Raw genomic sequence first — 18,711 nt, 5'->3', positions numbered from 1 at the left:
GGACTCGAGCGTAACGGCTCCGCGGCCGATCGGCCGTCAGATACAGATATCATTTGTGTGAAGGTTTACATATTTTAATGACTTTAAAGGAGCCGGATTTCTCTTTTAAACGTGGCCGCTCGCTCATATCTGTCAATAACTCAGAAATAAAAGATAAGCTTTTTCTTTTCTGGTTTTTTTTTTTTTTTTTTGGGGCAGGAAATTTGATTTGGCACAAAAACAGCGTCCGTACTCTCCGGTCACCTTCAGCGAGCCGGCCTCTCCCGCACCTTAAATCTCTGTTTTGTTTTTGTTTTTTGGAACTGTTGATTTAAAGATCCGGGTTGGACGTCGCCATTTAAAGAAGTCTGTCCTTCTAACTTAAAGAGGACCGCCACGCTGATCGCAGGTTCACCTTGTGTGTGTTTTTTACTGCCTCTGCTCACGCTCATCTATTTTTTTGTATTTTAACTTCAAATCGTTTAAAGCAGTTTTGGTCTTCAGAGAATTGCTGTTTCAAGCTGTTTTTTTTGGTGTGTGTGTGTGTGTGTGTGTGTGTGTTTTGGAAACGTGACCGAATGTTACTTTAACGACCGACCGACATAATATGTAATCGATTACTTCTCCACTCCGGTTCAAAGTTGAGCGGGTTAATATTTCTCCGACGGACCGAGGGGATCGTACAAAGGCCCTTCTCTACGTTTTTTTCTAGTTTTCCGGACCGGTCGTGACCTCCCGGGGTCACGAGGTCACACCCGAAGCCGATCCGGAGGCCCGACCGGAGGTTTCCCCTCCTATCGGCCGTCCGTCCGCACCTCGGAATTATTATCAATAGGAACCCCGGGCTGTGTTACGTTATGCCAAAACACCACCTAAAAAAAGAAAAGAAAACTCCTGGCCCAGAGGTTGGACACCTGAACCGGCTTGGCAGGGAGCGGCGGCCTGAAAATGATTTCAAGAAAACGTAACAAAATGAAAACGACAGCTCGCCAATGTTTCGTCTCGCTTGAGATTCTCGCCGGTGACGAGTGGAGATCCCGGAAGACACATACTGACGACGTGGAGGCACCGTTTGAACGTAAACTAATAATAATAATAATAATAATAATAACAACAATAACAATTGTTACATGAACCGTAACCAAGCTCAACTCCGCGACCCTATCGCAGCATTAGCCCGACGCTAACACGCAGGAAATGTGCCGTTGGTTCAGCCTGCCGTTGTGCTAGCCGAGCGGCTTACGGGCCCCTCGCTGATATTACATGTTACAAAGTTTAGTTTGTACGACGTCGTACGTACGTAAATAAATAAAGGAAAAACGTTTTTTCCTCTTTTCTTTCTTTCTTTCTTTCCGAAGAACGACATCAAAGTATCCCGTTGGAATATCACGCAATTGTTAAAACAAAATTTAAAAAAATTAAAAAAGCGTCAGCGGTCACGTACAGCTCTGGAACTAACGCAGCAACGCCCCTTTAATTACACATTTATTCATATCGTTTGCTCATTTTCGGTACATATAACTCACAACCAAACCATAAAGTCTTTTTTTTTTTTTTTTTTTTTTAAAGCCTGTAATTGCAAAATTAACTTCCACGTTTCCACGAAGGAAAGAATCAAAGAAAACGACCGTATCAAACAAGTCTTTCTCTTTTGAAACTGGGAAAGTCCACGTCTGACTAACGGAGGGAGGGAAGGAAGGAGGGAGGGAGGAAGGTGACGTATTCGGTAACGCGAGACGCGCGCCGAGGTCAGCGCTCTTCGGCCGGAGATTGGAGCCGTGACTCGTGGGAACCTGAGCGAGCGCCGACTCTCACCCGAGCTGCACTCGTCGGGAAGAACGCCCGAGGTGTGAGCTGCGAGGAGAACCGGCGGCCGACCCGGTCGCGCTCCCGGGACCGCTGCGCCACAAAGTTTCATTTTTCCATTTTGGAGACGGCCTCCGCGTGAGCGTGAGGGAGGACGGGGGAGGGGGGGAGAAAAAAACAACAACATAATAATAATAATAATCTCATAATCGCGGACGAGCGCTCGAGGATTAAATCGCTCAAGAGGATCCGCGGTCGCGCCCCGAGATGAAGATCCGCGTGGTGCAGATCTGGGGCTTCCTGATGACGGTGCTGGGCTGGATCTTCGTGGCCTGCACGATGGCCATGGAGGGCTGGAAGATCGCCTCCATCGGCGGCATGGGCGGCTCCTCCATCATCAAGGTGGCCTGGTACTGGTCCAGCCTGTGGAGGTCCTGCTTCACCGACTCCACGGCGGTCAGCAACTGCTACGACTACCCCGTGCTCTGGTCCGTGGAAGGTAACGGGAACGACCATCTCCATCCAAACTGTATTTAAGCCTCTCGTCGAGCACCCCCCCCTTTTTTTTTTTTTCTTTTTTTTTTTTTTTACTATTATTTTTGTAACTTAATGTCCCGCCCCGTCCAGGCCACATCCAGATCGTGCGCGGCCTGCTGATGGCCGCCCTGTCGCTGGGCATGCTGGGCTTCGTGCTCAGCCTGTTGGGGATGGAGTGCACCTACGTCGGGGGGAAGGACCGGTCCAAGTACAAGAAGATCTACGCCGGCGGATGCTGCCACATCGTCAGCGGTAGATATCGCTTGAATTCAATCGAAGCGCGGTTTCACGATCTGAAGTGAAACTGTGCTTTTTGACGATCTGTGAAGTCTGCCGCTGTTTAGTTGCCTTTGTGTTGCTTCGAAGCGTCGAATTCATCGTTCTTCTCGCACTCGTAATGGCCAAGAAAATTGATATCCGAGGAAAAGACCTCGTCTTTGTCCGTTTTTAAAAAGAATACGTTTTCAAAGCTTACGAGAGGTTTAAAAACACGTCTATAAATATATATTAGAGATGTTGTTTGTGTATCTATATATCTATAGATATATATATATATATCTATATATATCTCTATATATATCTCTATATATATATATCTATATATAGATATATCTATGTAGATATATATAGATACATAGATATCTATGTATAGATAGCTATATATATTTCATGTGACCGTTTCTTTTCCTTCTCATCCTGTGGCGACCGCTCGGATTGATCTCGCGACCTCTTTGGGGGTCCCGAGCCCCCACATCGGGGAACCGGCGATAGAGAATAAACGCCTGAACCCATTACTAAAACATTACGTCGTATTGTATTGTTAACCGACATTACCCCCCCCCCCCCAAAAAAATGCATTGTCACCCGACGCCAGCGACGGAAGTCGCCCCCGACACATTTGTGCGTTTGTTAACGTTCTTCCTCTATTCGGTGACGTCGTAACCCCCGTTTCCTCCTCCAGGTTTGCTGTCCACGTCCGGATACGCCGTTTACGCCCGGTACGTGTCGGTGGAATACTTCAACCCCCGACTTCGACGGACTCAAGTGAGTTAAAATGCAACTTCCTGTACCGACGGAATGCCCGTGACCCCCCCCCCCCCCTCGTTGAAATCTGCTCCGACTCCGACAGGTACGACCTGGGCACGCCGATGTTCCTCGGCTGGGTGGGGCTCGGCCTTCCACGCCGCCGGCGGCTGCTTCTACCTGTGGTCCGTGTGCACGCCGCTCTGCGGAGGAGACGCCACGTGAGTGAACGCCCAATTGAATGGCCACCGAACCCTAAAGCTGCCGGTGGAAACGAAAACCGAGAGGTCGGAAAAAATGAGGCCTTGAGCCGTGATACCGCCGAGCGCCGCCGGAGATCCTGAAATTCAAATTCAACACATTTTGGTCCACGAGTCGTCTCGGTGTCGTCAGCCGAAGTCGCTCCTTCTCATTGGTTTTCTGGCCGTCCGCCTGAACGTAATCCCCTCGTTCGTTAGGAACGGAGATGTGTTTTTGGGGTCGGGGCGTGTCTGTTTGATTGACCGGTTACGGCTATCGGCGGGCGGGACTTGGTATCGCAATCGGATCTGAGTCAGATCCACCTGAAGCCTCGTTTTGATCCGCTGCCGTTTGCCCTGTTACAGTTACACGTCAATACAAACTCAACACTTCCTGTGTCCGGTTCAATGAAAGACAATCAATCAATTTGTCATATATATCTACATCTATAGATATATTTATATCTATAGATGTAGATATCTATAGATATAAATATATCTATATATAAAAATAAATATATCTATATATCTATAGATATCCTCTTTAATCATTAATGTTTGTCTCTTGGTCTTTAGGATTATAAACGTCCGAGCTCTACCTGACCCGGAGCAGAACAAGTCCACCACGGCTCTGTCCCTGGTCTCCGAGATCACCTCCAAGACCAAAGTGTCCTCCGTCTCCGAGCTGTCGTCGAGGTCCAGGCGCTCCGACGTCTCCGCCGTCTCCTCCGGGTCCGGACGCACAGCTGGGTCGGGGCGGGTCGTCGAAGACGGGGCGGAGCGGCAGGTCGTCGGGGTCAAGGTCGTCGGGGTCAAGGTCGTCTGGGTCAAGGTCGTCGAGGTCGTCGGGGTCGGGCCCCTCGTCGAGGTTGAGCGTGTCCTCTCTGTCGGACTCACGGAGCGGCGGCAGCCCGGACGGCGGCATCGTCGCTGTCGGGCGCTCCGAGGAGCAAGACGACGCCGTTCCTCAGAAACGCCTACATTTAAAGGACAACCGTTCACCGACGTGACAAACGGAACAAAGTCAGTTGTGTGTGCGTTTTCTGTATTAAAAATTTTTTAAAAATAAAAATAAACATTATTGTTTTCTCCCAATCGATCGGTGTGAAGTTTTTTGCTGCATTATCGTCTCCAATGTGTTAAAATCTTCCAGTCGGTCATTTCTTAGAGACTGCGTGGACTTATTTTTTTTCGGGGGGGGCTGTGGTCGGTCAAACCTGCTACAAATGAAATCATTTGTCGAGATCCTGGTGTTCGCGCGTCAGCAGCCTCCTCCCGACCAGTTTGCGTCCGCTCTGCTTTTCTTATCTTATCTTTCCCACGAGCGTCATCGACTTTGCCCTCATCGTGCGGGCGCCGCAAGGCACAGCGGATCCACCAAAACTGAGGTAACTCGTGGTGGTGGTGGTGGTGGTGGGGGGGGCTTCCTCGTTTTTCCTCCCGAGGTCACGGTTGCGTAACTCCCGTGACGTCGCCCGTTCAAAAGAAGTATTTCACGTCATCGGCTGTTTGGCGTTAAAATTAAATAAAAAAAAAAACAAACACAGCAACAACAAGTGGAGATGCTGACTGTCGACGAGATCGGTTTACACCTGAGGCAGCGATGCTGAGGACGCGACCTCAGAGCTTCCAAACGTAAACAAACGCTCTTCTTCTATCGCTCCAAACACATCATATTAAAAGCTGAAGCGGCCCGTCGCTTCGTCAATCCGCAGGAAGTTAATTGGCGACTGCGCCGATGATAGTTTCCGTCGCATTTCCAGCGCAAACGACAACGCTGCATCTTTTAAATGGGACCATTTCGTGCTCCTCTCGCCAGTTATTTATCATAATATTAAAATAGGAACAATTGGTGCGTCCGATGGACTGAAACCCGACCGTTGGACAATAAACTGTCGAAGCTCCCGCTTCAGTTGCGTCTCGGTCACAACTAGCAAAAAAAAAAAAAGTCTTTCGGAACCAAAACATGTCTTTGTATATCCTGCGTATATACGGTATACAAATACTTTGTTTATTGTTCACGTCTCACCTGTGTCAAATATAAACAAAACAACAACAACAACAACATGCCATTTCTCAACCATTTATGGCCGTCGGTGCATTTTGCTCTTTTCTTCAAAACCCTCAAGCTCCATTTGTGGCCGATTCGTCGATCGTATTTTAATACTTTTCTAACTTCACAGTTTTTTATTTTGTTTTTTTTTTAACGGGCTCAAATAAAAAAAATAAAAAAAAACAAGAAGGAAAGACAATTGAGGACAAAGAACTCTCATCCAGCAGGATTCGCCCGTTCCTCCGGGAACGCAAAGACGCTGACGGGACAAAACCATCTTAAAAGATAAGCCGAGCTGGAGGCTGACACACTCTGCTGGCGTCCCGCGGGAGGGGGGGGGGGAGAGAGAGAGAGAGAGCGAGAGAGAGAGAGAGAGTAGCTCGGACCCGCTTTCACACACTCGCACTCACAAAGAGCTAGAAGTCGGTCGTCAGTCGTCGTCGTCGTCAGTCGTCGTCGTGGTGATTCCTGCGACCCCGGGAGCTCGCCATGAAGTACCGGACGGTGGCCATGTACGTGGAGATCGGCTGCTTTGTGTCCTGCCTGTGCGGCTGGATCCTGGTGTGCTCCACGCTGCCCACCGAGTACTGGACCTTCTCCGAGGTGGGCAGCATCGTGCTCACCACCTCCAACTACTACTCCAACCTGTGGCGGGACTGCATCTCCGACACCACGGGGGTGTCCGACTGCAAGGACTACCCCTCGCTGCTGGCGCTGCCCGGTAGGAAGGCGCCTCTGAAATATTCTCCCATATTTTCCCGCCCAAATTCGTTCTGACGAATGCGCGAATTAAATGCGACGCTTTTATGCGTTTACGTACAAGTACGACTTAAGTTACGCCAGTTAAATACGTTCCACCGCGCCGGTAACTCCGCACCGAAAACCTCTGACCTTACGCTCTTCTTCTTTTTTCTTTTTTTTTTTTGGAGGATCCCGGTCGTCGTAGCGACGACACCAAAAGAGCCCATTTTGCGCGCTAAATAACTGCGGCGGGATATTTGTCGCCTTCCGGGTGAATATTTCACGCTCGGGGCGAGCGACACGGCGCCCTCTGCTGGTATTAACAAAAAAACACGGCACGTTTCGACCAGACTTTTCATTGTGCGGGCGTGGCCGCGGCTCCGCCCCTTTCTCCTCCAGCGTTCCTCCACGCCTGCAGAGCGCTGGCCGTCTGCGCCGTCATCGCCGGCTTCTTCGGCGGCGTCCTCACGCTCGTCGGGATGAAGTGCACCAAGATAGGCGGGGTCGGAGGTCGCCAACGCGCGGGTCACGTTCGCGGGCGGCCTGACGTACCTGGCGTCGGGTAAGTGTGCTCGTGATGTTCAGCTTCAAAAATAAATATGTCCAACAAACAATCAAACAAACGACGACGACGACGAAGACTTATTTCCAGTCCGGGATGTTTCCTGGCAGGTTTCTGCGGTCTGATCACCTACTCCTGGTGGGCCAACAAATTCATCTCCGAATTCTTGGATCCAAATTTCCGGGCGCAGAAGTGAGTACTTCAACAATTAATACTTTTACAAAAATGAATAAATAAACAAAAAACAAACAGAGAGAGAGAGAGAGATGGAAGCGGAGCGTTGACCCGTGCACCCGCTGTCTTTCCGCCGCTCGGGTTTGAACTGGGAGCGGCCGTTTTCGTGGGCTGGGGCGGCTCGGCGCTGCTCATCTCCGGAGGCGGCGTGCAGACTTACTTCGCCGGGAGGGAGGCGCTGCCGTCCAGGTGAGCGGGAACCGTTTTATTACCGCGCGTCGTTCCGCCGCGTGGAGAGGCGGTGGAATGACTCTCTTGTGTTTTCCCAACTCCCGTCCCAGTTCCCCGGAGAGGCCGAGGAGGACGGTGTCTTACGCCACCGCCCGGACCCGACGGACCTACGCGCTGCCGGCGGCCGCCTCCCGGTCCTCCGGAGTCAACCGGGGGCCGCCGCTGTTCTACGAAGGCGGGAAGAGCCGGGCGACCCGAGCGACCGGGACCGGGACCGGGACCGGGCGGACCTTCAGCAGAGACAGCTTCGTCTGACCCCGAGGGACTCGGGGCTCACAAACGAAAAAAGCATTCTGGGAAATATGTTCATTCACTTCCTTGTTAGAGAGAGAGAGAGAGAGAGAGAGAGAGAGAGAGAGAGAGATTGACACCACTCTCGTGTTAGCTTAGCATAAATAACGGAAAGCTGAGGGGCTAGCCCGGCTCAGTCTGGTGCACTCCTTATGCTACGCTACGCTAACCCTCCCCTTTTCCGTTCTGTCTCTACGCAGCTCCACACACACACACACACACACACACACACACACACACACACACACACACACACACACACACTACTTCAGATCGGTTTCCATATTTGCTGTCCGTCATCTCTTCACATTCGTCGTGAACAGAAACGTTCTTATTCAAATCGCATCAAAGCTAAAATGACTTTAAATTGAACTCTGCATTTAAATAGAAAAAAAAGATTTCTCAAATTTGTCCCTCATTGTTTTTACTTTATATTTAAAGGAACTGGTTGTTGTTTTTTTTTGCTTCACCTGAATAATCTCTTGCTTTCCTGTTTTTTTTTTTTTTTTTATTTCTTATTGGAAAGATGTTGTTAAAAGTGCCCTCGGTTGTATTTTTAATTTCCTCCTTTTCATATTTTAATGCCACTATTGTATCTCACAGATTTTAATCACTTTGTCTGTCTGTCTGTCTATGAAGTGATTTTCAAGAATCTTTTTAACTATGGTGTATTCAGAGATCGACAAAATTGGTTCCACTTAAACGTTTCTGTTAAAACGGGCTCCTGTCTCTTTGTTTCCTTGGCGACACCGTCCTGTAGTTCTTCCAACAGTTCGCCAGCAGGTGGCGCCAGAAGGCTTCGCGGTGCAGGACCGTCACAGTAATTCTCTTTTCCTCCTCTCGATTTAAATTACACCAAATATGTCGAGTTTAGGTTTTATCCTTCGTTACTGTACTATTTTTTTTTTGAAATGTTTGAAATACTTCAGTTTGACAGTAATTCCTCAAATCAGCGCCCAAAATATGCTGCTTTTACGCAACTGAAGCCACGTTTGAATTTGAGAGAGAGAGAGGTATTACTACATACTCGGCGCATTGTTCCAGATCCTGTATATTTATCATTATTATTATCATCATTATTATTATTGCTGTTTCTCTTCGGGGCTTCCAATTCCACAAATTGAAGACTGTAACCGTTTCGTGCATCGTTTCGTCGACAGAAAACTCACGAGAGTCAAAAACCTGCTCTTCACGCGACCGTCGTTAACACGAGCTTTGACCTTTTTCCGACTATTAACAAAAGGCATTTTACGACACGACAAATACGATCGACAGCTCGGCGGCAGCGAACATCCGCTCAACCCGAAATCCGTCATGAATTAGTAGTCCTTCCTTTATTTTCCAGGTACGCTTCGACCAAGACGTCTTTTATTGCTCGTATAAATATTTCCTGTACAAAGTCGCATCTCATTGCCGGTCGTGCAACAAAATTTGAGGTACAAAATTTGACACAGACTATACGTACAGTACCGAAGAAACAGTAGCTCGTCTGGATCGCCGTTCAATCTACTGACAAAAAAAAACGTGAAAACGCTGAAAAAGAGGTTAAAAAAAAAAAACCTCATTTATCGCTAACATTTGATCTTTTCTATACAAAAAACGAAAAACAAAAAATAATCCCTTTTGCTTTCTAGCTTCCACGTAAGCGTGAAGTATTTGGCGTCGGCTGTCAGGTGTCTGCGCTACGTCACCTGATCAGCAGTAGTGTCTGTTGCGTTTATTGCCAAAGTCCTCCGAGTCGCTGATGTCGCTGAGGGAACACAGGCTGCTCTTCAGCGTGCTTCCCGTCCCGGCTTCGGTCAGACCTGCCGGCGGAAACGAGTTACAGCTTTTAAAGTCCGCGTGGGTTCCTGTTTTTAAAAGGCCGCGTTGTCACCGTGACGACGAAAACATGAAAAAATACAATCAAACAAAAAAAAAAAGCACCCGACCTGATTTGGGGGGTTTCCCCGTGGAGGTCCCCCACACGCTGGTGCTGGGCGAGTCCAGGCTCTTCCTCGGGCCCGGTTTGGACGCCTCCGGTCTGTCCTCGGAGGACGACACCATCCACTCGCTGCTCTCCTCCAGGTCGGTGTACTGTCGCGCAAACAGACATGTTGTTGTTGTTGTTGTCGTCGGTGTTTATTCAACCGATCCCGTCGCCCGCTTCCGCCGTCATCTCACCGTGAGCTCCTGAACCACGTCCCTCCTCTCCGGTAGGACGCCGGCGCCCCCCGCTGGCTTCTTCAGCGCTCTGTCTGCGAACTGCTTCTCCGCTTTTCTGCCCGGGTCGCTGATCCTATTCTCTAAAGGGAACAGAGAATTTAGGAAATAAAAGTCACGAGAAAATGTCAGAAAACCTTTCGCTTGTTGACACTTGGTGATTTTTGCATTTCTTTTCGTACCCTGAATGTCGGCCGGTGGGAAGGAAGTGCGAAGGTCACGAGAGTTCACCGACGTCCGTTTGTACATCTCCCGACCCGTACTTGTAATTGTTACCTTTAAAACTGTATTTGACTTCGTCTTATTTATATTTCTGTTGATTTTTAATTCATCCTTTCGGGTTATCTTCTCTAATCTTGACAGTTAAATAGTTAAATAGAAGCTAAACCGTTTGCTGCTATTGCTTTTTTCATTTTTCTTGACTCGGCGAAGGTTGAATGAATCGATGAACGTACGACCCGCCGCGATTAGAAAGCAAACACGTTAGTGTGACCTTTAAATAACATTTTTTTTTTTTTTTTTTTTAAAAAGGAACAAGAAAATTCCGTACTTTTTCTCCCTTCCTTGAACCTCCGATGTTCAACGTCAAAACGAATGCGGCGACCGCGTGACCGAAGACGCGGAGACGCCGTCCACCCACCTTTGCCGCGGTTCCTCTCGTCCACGTTGCCGTTCTGGTCCTTGCAGCTCTGCAGCTGTCGGGCGTCGATCTCCTGCAGCTCGCTGACCTCCGACCAGTCGTCGTCCTCTTTGTCGCTCTCCATCTTCGCCGCCAGCGACCAACCCGGCGACAGCCCGGCCGACCGCTGGACCGCGGTCTGCCGGGTCAGGACCGGACTGGGTTTGCCGGCTCTGACGTGGACCGGGGTCGCCTGGGCGGGTCTGGGCTGCTGGGATTTGCCCCTCTGGTGTTTCGGCGGCTCTTCCTCCTCCTCCTCCTCCTCCGTGTCGTCCTCCTCGTCTGAACTGAAGGGAGGCGTCCTGAACCGAGCGCGCGCCCATTTTGAAAATATTAAAGGACAATTCGGCGTTATTTCTACCTTTTGTGTCTTTAAAAAAAAAAAATACAAATAAAACAAACAATCCAGGTGAGCTTCGAGGCTCCAAACAGATGTTTAACAAAAGTCAGATCGCGTTCACGCATCGGTCGCTCCGAGAAATCGCAATCTCGTCTCCGTTGTTTTCCAATTCTTGCAATTCTTCTGCAAGTTTGGACAAAATCCGCCTCCAAACAACCAAATGTACACAAAAACACATATGCACATATATTTGTGATATTTATATATGTAAAAAGGGCCGCGCGTTAACGGCGGGTGAACGGGAAATTTCACAACAGGAAATGACTGACTTGACCGCGATGATCCTCGAAGCGCTCTTGGCGTTGGGCGTGGACGTCTTGGGCTGGCCGGCGGTCCTCGTCCTCGGGGTCGGCTGCGGGGTCTTCGGCTGCCGGGCCGCGGGTCCGGACGTCCCCTGGCTCGCTCTGGACGGCAGGCTGCTGGACCGAGGCCGGATCTGCAACACTGCACGCGCAACCGCACACAACAACAGACAATGAAAACACATTTCAGGCCGCGGACCGTTTCCTTTTGTCGCCTGCGAAGGCTTTCGGAACACGAGGTCGCGAGCACCTTGAACGGGGCGTCCGGCTCGGGCCTGCGACTCCGGGGCGGGATCGCTGCCTCTCCTCGGGCCGCCCAGCTTCCGCTCCGCGACGCCGGCGATCTCCCGGCGGTGGCGCCAGTAGTCCGGCATCGCCTTGGCGACGCCCTCCCGCCTCGACTGCACCCGGGCCAGGACGGAGGCGAGCTCCTTGGTCTTCAGGCCGCTCCGATCCTGAGACGAAGCACGCGGGAGATCAGAGCCGGGGAGTAAAAGCGAGGAGAGCGAGGAGCTCGTTCTCGGGCGTCGGGACGTACGGGTTTGATCCCGAGGTTCTCCAGCTTCTCGACGACGGCCCGCTCCAGCTCCGGCCGCATCTCCTTCTTGATGTCGGGGTTTCGTTTCAGAGCGCCGGTCCCCCTCCGTTTCCTCTCGGCCGCGGCCTCGGGCTTCTTCTCCGCCGGCCTCCTCTCGGAGACGCCGCTCGAGTCTGGAAAACAAACCTCGCGAATTCACTTTGCTTTTTACGGAAAATCGGGGGATGCGATTACAGCGGCGGGGGAGGGGGAGGGGGGGGGGGGACAAAACAAAAAAATATTACGATATAATACAAAGCAGGAAACGACGAGCGTGCGTTCGGCAACTTTCACAGCAAGCCGCAAGCCGCATGCCACAGACGGAGCCGGGAACACGGATGTGAAGAGCAGAAGAGGAGAACGTTGCCGCGAACGAGGCGGGTGACGTGACGGACGGACAGACGGACGTCGTGACGATCGCAGACTACGAGCTGCCATTTTCCCGCGAGCTTCGCTTATCCGAACGCAGGAGTCTCCGACCGCTTTCGCCTCCCGAGGGCCGCTCCGTGACAAAACCCAAGCGTCCGAGAGCTCCTCGTCGTGCGGCGAAGCTGAGCTCCTTCACCCAAAACCAGCTTCTTTTACGTGACGGACACTCGGCAGACACGTCGGGTGTCCAAAAACGGCTTCAATTCAACAGCGTGTGCCGGATTTTGTGTCCGCGGGCGGGAGGTATTTCACCCCCCTCAATGAAAACCTGCAGCGTCAGCAACTCTCGTGCGGCCTCCGAAAGTCGAAGGCGTCGTTTCTCTCGGACGGCTCGAAAAATAAACAAGTTTTTTTTTTTTTTTTTTTTTAAAAAGCCTCCGGGAGCCGCCGGCTGGGAGACCCCTCTGTTCGACGGGGGGGGGGGAAAATGGCCGCCCGGGACGGACCGATGCATCCGTGCGGCGGCGTGCAGAGTCGGGCGGCTCCTCGGCCGGCAGCATCCGTCGTTACCTCTCTCCTCCTCCTCCTCCTCCTCCGACAGCTCCTGGATAGGATCCAGCTTAAGAGCGGAGACGGGCTCCTCTGATTGGACGGCGCGCGAGGTCAACGGTCAGATCGAATAATAATACAAAATACACACACACACACAAAAAAAAAAAAAAGAAGAGCGCGGCCGTGTTTAGAGTCGGCCGTCGGGCGCGTACGTTTTCACATTCTTATCCCCCTTACCCGTCAGGACTCTCTTCGGTTTGGGCTCCGGCGCGCTGACGAGGACTGCGGGGGCGAAAACAAACCATAAACAGAGGAAGAAAGGACGCGCGTGTGTTTCTACGAGCATAAACACACACTCGAAAATATTGCTGAACATTTAGCCCTACCCGGCACTTCCACGACTTTGACGGGCTGATTCAAGGAAATCGTCCGCATCTGTAAAAAGAATCAAACGCAATCAGGGACTTGTTACGTCACGGGATCCGGTTCAAAATAAATAAATAAATAAAAATACATAAAACACAGCAGGTTTTTTTCTGCTTCGACAAACTTCTTCTTATCTAAAAATGTACACCGCGGGCGGCTTCCTGTGTAATATGTACAGTATCACCACGAGTCAAATACAGGACATCCTGAACGAGCGCTGCGCCTCCGCCTCGCTTCCTGTCCCGACATAATCGCACCGATGTGCGTGTGTGTGTGTGCGTGTGTGCGCCGACCTGCTCCCTCTGAGCCTTGATGGTCTGCTCCTTCTCCTGCAGCCTCCTGCCCATCTCCTGCTGCAGCTGGCGGCTGCGCTCCTGCTGCTCCGACACCGACGACTGCATCCTGCTCAGCTCGGTCAGCAGCTGCGGGGGGTGGGGGGGGGGTGGGGGTTTCAACGGCCGCTTCTCGCACGCGACGGATTCTTTTCAAATCGAGTAAAAGCTCACCTGGTTCTTTTCAGACTCGTGTTGCTCTTTCATTTCCTGCAGTCTGGATTCCCACTTTTTGTCCTGGCGGAGAGAAAACAAACAAACCTTTTCACTCCGAAAGAACTTCGTTGTTTTTTCGTTTTTTTTCTTTCAGGAACGCTTTCCTCCCCGAACTCCCAACCTGCTTCTTCATTTGGTGCTCCAGCTTGTGGACGGTTTGCAGCTGCATCTCCTTGTAGATGTCCAGGTCTCTCTCCGGCTGCGAGTGCGCGGGGCTGACGGACTTCTCGTGCTTGGCCGGCTGGTTCTGATTCACATTCGCTTCCTGCGGAATAAAACGACATAAAAACAAATTAAACACACGAGAGAAACTTTAACGACCGAGAGAACGCCATTAAAAAAAAAAAAATCATTTTTAAACGGGGCACAAGACGACCCCCCTCCCCCCTCCCTCCCGTACGTTAAGAGCTTGAATATTGCGGTTGTAGAGGTACTCCATCTCCCTGCGCATGCCGTCCCGGCTGTCTTCTATCTTCCTGTCCATGCGCGCCCTCTCCTCGGCCTTGAAGTGATCCAGCTCCCTCTGCAGGTCCTTGTGCATGGACTGCTGCTCTTTCTCCTGGAATCACACACACACACACACAAGCAGTTTATTCAAAATGTGAACCCTCTGATGACCCGTACTTTCAAATATATTACGCAACATCGATCTGTTCGTTATCCCGAGCTGGAACTCGGCAGTCGGACCGAGCTGAATTTTGTTTTTTTTGCTCCGTCGCCCCCACCTGAACTATTTTGGCCTCCAGGGTTTGCTGCTGCTGAGAAATCTGCTCCTTCAGGCTGCCGATCTCCGACTTGAGACTGTCGATCTGAGACTTCTTCTCGCCGTCGCGCCGCAGCTCTGGAAGAACGTAAACAGGCGGAGAAGAGGACACGGTGCCGTGAGCCGACGTTTCACACTTCGCTCGAAAAGACTCCGTCCCGGGAGACCTCCCGTCTCCGTGTCGCTCGTCCGAACGTCCACTTACGGCTGTCGCGCTGCTCGGGGTGCCGGCGCTGCAGGTGGTTCTGGAGGAAGGTGGCGTTCAGGAAGGACTTCTCGCAATGGGGACACTGAAAGACGACAAACAAAGAGCGTGAGGGAGACGTTCGTCCGCAATTGAGACGACGAAACGGTCAATGTTACGTGCGGACACGTGTCAGCGTCTATTTGCAACAAGACGCACACACAAAACAAAAAAACAAAACAAATGTTTTAATATGTGGACGAACAACAAATATCAAAAAGTCCCCCGAATGGACGACGGGCTGACTTCTCTATCCATTATTGAACCGGCTCTGTTAGCGCACACCTAGCAACCGCATGCTGTCGTGACACACTATATCTGTTGCCTCGGCAACCGCCCGGCCAGGTCAGCAGCAGCTGTACGCTTCGAGAGCGAGCAGGGGGGGGGGGGGGGGGGGAGGAGGGGGGAGGGGGAGGGATTTTTGATTCGTGCTATAAATAACCTAACGATAAATAAAGCTGTTGGCAAACAGATCCTCAACAACACGCTCAATGGACAAACTGCGTTATGTGTGTGTGTGTGTGTGGGAGGGAGGGAGGGAGGGAGGAGGTGAGGGGGGGGCGGGCAGGGAGCGGGGGGGGGGGGGGGGGTACAGTCACGCTGATTATTGCTCTCGCCGCCTTTCGGCAAGTGGGTTTTACAAAAAGGAAAAAAAAAAAAGAAAAGCTAATTGCCGACAAACGGCACCATCTGCTCGGCGGCTCTAAATCCTTTCCTCCCCGTCTGTTGACGGAGCTCCTCGTAACCGTACGACGACCGCTCCGGCCGCGTCGGGTTTTATAACGCGTAACAACCGCTTTCGTGTACAAAATCTAAAAAAAAAAAAATAATAATAATAAAAAAAAAAAAAAAAAAAACACCGGTGTGAAACGCGCAACGCTGGAGCTGTGAATAGATCGAAGGAACAATGACAGACGGAGAGTGAAGGGGCTGGTGGTGGTGGTGGTGGTGGTGGTGGTGGTGGGGAGGGGAGGGGTGATGGAGCGAGCCGTCTCCTTGGCACGCGTAGTCACGCAAACGGTTTACCTTCTGGCTGCTGACGATCTGCGGCGCCAGCAGCGACTGCTGCGTGCGGATGACCTTCTTGCGGCGCTTGAGCTCGGCGGCGAGCGCCGCCTCCTTGTCGCCCTGCTCCCGCTGCCGGGCCAGCAGCCGCTCGCGCTCCTCGCCGGCGGCCGCCAGCCTCTCCTCGGCGGCGCGCAGGTCGCCGGCGAGGAACTCCTGGCAGTGGAGGAGCCACTCCACCGTGAGCTGCGCCAGCTGCAGGAGCTTCACCAGCGCCGGGTCCACGGGGCTCTGGCAGCGCGGGCACCGCTCGCCGTCCAGGCTGCAGAAGGTCACGGTGCCGACGTGCTCCTGCAGCGTGTCCACGTCCAGCTGGCTCGCCACCAGGTCCACGTTGACCGCGTTGATCCCCCGCCAGTCCATGCTTTTGGTGCGCGGGCGGAACTTGAAGGGGAGCGCGGGGGAGGCGCCGCCGCCGCCTCCGCCGGACGGCGTCATGCCCGGCGCGGCGGCGGCGGGGGGGCCGGACGGGTGGCCCAGCGGGGAATTCAGGAGGGAGGGGATTCCCGCTGAGGAGCGGGTCCCATGGGTGTCACAGCTGAAGGGGTAGTAGACTCCGTCCTGAAATGGCTGAAACGAAAAGACCCAGTGAGACAAACCTGATCCCGACGTCCGGATGCGTCCTACCTACGGCAGCCTGGCGGGATACTGCTCCGACTCGGTAACGGACCGGATCGGCTCTCCGGCGGCCGCCGTCCTCTCCTTACCATCGCCGACCGATTCCGCCTCTCGCTCGCTCGCTCGCTCCTCTCCGGTTCCGCCCCCCTTTCCCTCTCCCTTCCCTTCCCGGTCGGCTGCGGAGCGACGCGACGCCGTGGCTGCGCGTCCGCCGCGTTACCATGGAGACACGGACGAGCGTCTCTAGGGAGAGAAATGTTGTCACAACACCGCCGGGGCAATCAGCAAGACGTGTCCCCGCGGGGACGAGCTGTAGGAACACTTTGATCACAGCTTATTAACGACAAAATATGCCCTCCTTTTTTCTCTTTTACTTGACGTTAAAAATAAATTAATTAATAAAAAAAAAAAAAAAAAAAAAACTTACGACACGCAGAAACAAACGTACCAGCGAAAATGGTTGCTAACGGCAAAACGCCGGCGTCACGTCACCGAGACACTTATTTCATGCCGGGGCAGGTTTTCTTTTCTCTCAACCTGAAACAATGGCATACCTGTTTCAACCTGTGCTTTTTGACCCGTTGGGAGTGCAAAACATTTCCAAAAAAATTAAAAAATAAAAGCGCAGGTTGTTTTTTCTCCCCCCCCCCCCCCTCCAGCAGTTTAGCTTCTTCTCAAAGTCCTTCACGCCTGCACGAGCTAACGGACATTTTTTTTTTTTTTTTTTTTTTTTTTTTCTTTAGGTCAAACTTTTAGTGATGCGCTTCACTACAGTTCAAGTCAAAGTTTTAAAAATCTCTAAAAGCGTTAAAACAACAACAACAACAACACTTACTTTGTGTCGATTATTTACAGCCTTTTAAAAAAAAAAGTTGTCCTCCCGTCGGAGACGATTTCAGGGTGACGTAGCTGCTGGGCTCCACATTCCTAAATCCCTGCTCCTAAAAAAAAAAAAAAATTGTAGGAAGTTACTACGTACAAAATACAGAACTTCCGGTACGCACTTTCAAAGTAAAATATCGACTGCGCGCGATCGCACTAAGAATCGACAAAATATTGTCGGTTTTATGCTTTTTTTTCTTTTTCTGTTTATCGGTTGTTGTTTTTTTGTTGTTGTTGTTTTTAAACCAACGATATGTGACGGAAATTACAAATTTCAGTTGCCTCAAAATAGGATTCAAAGACTATTGGAAGTTCGCCGGGCTTTTACTTTGGAGGCGCAGCTCCCCACTTCCGGTGTCACTCCGTCTAGTATGACGCAGCTTGCAGTAAAGAAGGGGGGGGGGGAGGGAGAAGCAGCTTTCAAACGGGGGAGTCTGAAAACAGGGGTGATGGAGGTGGTGCAGAGGGAGGAGGTGGGGGGGGGGGCGGTCCTCGCCTCAGCGGAAGGAAACAGATTTAAAAGATTTAAACCGGTTGAAGAGGAGAAGAAGGACCGACACTAATGTCTGGACGTCCCAACCATCCAACCAGAGTTTGGACAACTTTGCAACGACAGCCGTCACACATCAGTCCGTGTCCCGGGCTCCACCTCCCGAATGAATTCATGCGGAAACCTTTGCTGGTGTCGGGTTGTTTTTTTTTTTTTTTTGGGGGGGGGGGGTTCTTTCTCGCTTTCTTTCCCGACTTGTCCATTCGGTTCTGGGTTTCCTCATTTCTTCCTTTCTTATTTATGTCCTTCTTCTCCCCCCACCCCCTCCACCCCCCCACCAGTTCAGTTCAGTTGTGATGAAGTGGCCCTTTAACATCTGGCTGGTGTAGCAGCAGGTTATGATTTCCAACACTGTGGCAGGACCCCGCCCCCCCCCCCCCCCCACACACACACACACACACACTCCCCCCCCCCCCGACATGTAGTTACACCCTGTCGCCAGCAGAGGTCAGCAGAGATCTGATGTGAGCTCCTCCTTTTAACCCGGAGAGGAGCCCGGCAGGGTGGATCCACGTGCACGCTCCCACGTGCACAGATTGTCCTTTGGATGTTTTCTCTTTTAAGATTAAAAGACTGATTCAGCAGAAAGTGAAACAAAGTGGTAACTCGGGGTGAAGGAGCTTTCTTTCTTTCTTTCTTTCTTTCTCTCTTTCTTTCTTTCTTTTTCTCTCGCCGCATTACGCACGCTGTGGAGAAGCGGCCTCGTCCCCCGGCAGGTTGAACTCTCCGTCGGCCTCCCACCGCTGGAAGACGCCTCCCCAGACGGCTCCGGTCGGCTCCCGGTAAATGGAGATTTTAATTCCTCCGGACAAGGGGGCCCGCGACTGTCAGGGTAGCC

At 51.6% G+C, this 18,711-nt stretch overlaps 2 protein-coding genes and 1 pseudogene across 2 annotated transcripts; 2 read left to right on the top strand and 1 right to left on the bottom strand.

Annotated features, from left to right (window-relative positions):
• Positions 1-524: 524 nt before the first annotated feature.
• Positions 525-17,467, bottom strand: dzip1 (DAZ interacting zinc finger protein 1). The gene is made up of 19 exons (XM_069145493.1): positions 17,277-17,467; positions 16,531-16,978; positions 15,785-16,393; positions 14,720-14,804; positions 14,477-14,592; positions 14,152-14,310; positions 13,873-14,016; positions 13,710-13,772; positions 13,497-13,625; positions 13,164-13,212; positions 13,015-13,059; positions 12,796-12,867; positions 11,818-11,990; positions 11,530-11,734; positions 11,247-11,421; positions 10,539-10,879; positions 9,860-9,981; positions 9,628-9,772; positions 525-9,501 (listed from the first exon to the last, which is right to left on the bottom strand). The coding sequence occupies exons 2-19, from the start codon at positions 16,531-16,533 to the stop codon at positions 9,392-9,394; spliced, it is 2,745 nt and encodes a 914-aa protein (XP_069001594.1). The 5' UTR covers positions 16,534-16,978; positions 17,277-17,467; the 3' UTR covers positions 525-9,391.
• On the top strand, positions 2,053-4,679 carry cldn10e (claudin 10e). The gene is given in 8 exon segments (XM_069145496.1): positions 2,053-2,284; positions 2,413-2,574; positions 3,284-3,351; positions 3,353-3,366; positions 3,452-3,488; positions 3,490-3,566; positions 4,161-4,338; positions 4,340-4,679. Coding segments are annotated over 8 exon segments (1,023 nt in total). The 3' UTR covers positions 4,595-4,679.
• On the top strand, positions 6,127-7,660 carry LOC138195813 (claudin-10-like; annotated as a pseudogene).
• Positions 17,468-18,711: the final 1,244 nt, after the last annotated feature.

Source organism: Embiotoca jacksoni, unplaced genomic scaffold, assembly GCF_022577435.1.
Source record: "Embiotoca jacksoni isolate LCO1_2020_lvr unplaced genomic scaffold, fEmbJac1.0.p SCAF_126, whole genome shotgun sequence".
Taxonomy (NCBI): Eukaryota; Metazoa; Chordata; class Actinopteri; family Embiotocidae; genus Embiotoca; species Embiotoca jacksoni.
This window is presented reverse-complemented; position numbering and strand designations above follow the sequence as displayed.

Excerpts from the sequence above, each read along its gene's own strand:
- dzip1 (XM_069145493.1), bottom strand. Across the intron at positions 11,422-11,529 it reads AGCCGGACGCCCCGTTCAAG|TGTTGCAGATCCGGCCTCGG; the intron begins GTGCTCGCGACC and ends TTGCGCGTGCAG. Across the intron at positions 9,982-10,538 it reads CGAGAGGAACCGCGGCAAAG|AGAATAGGATCAGCGACCCG; the intron begins GTGGGTGGACGG and ends TGTTCCCTTTAG.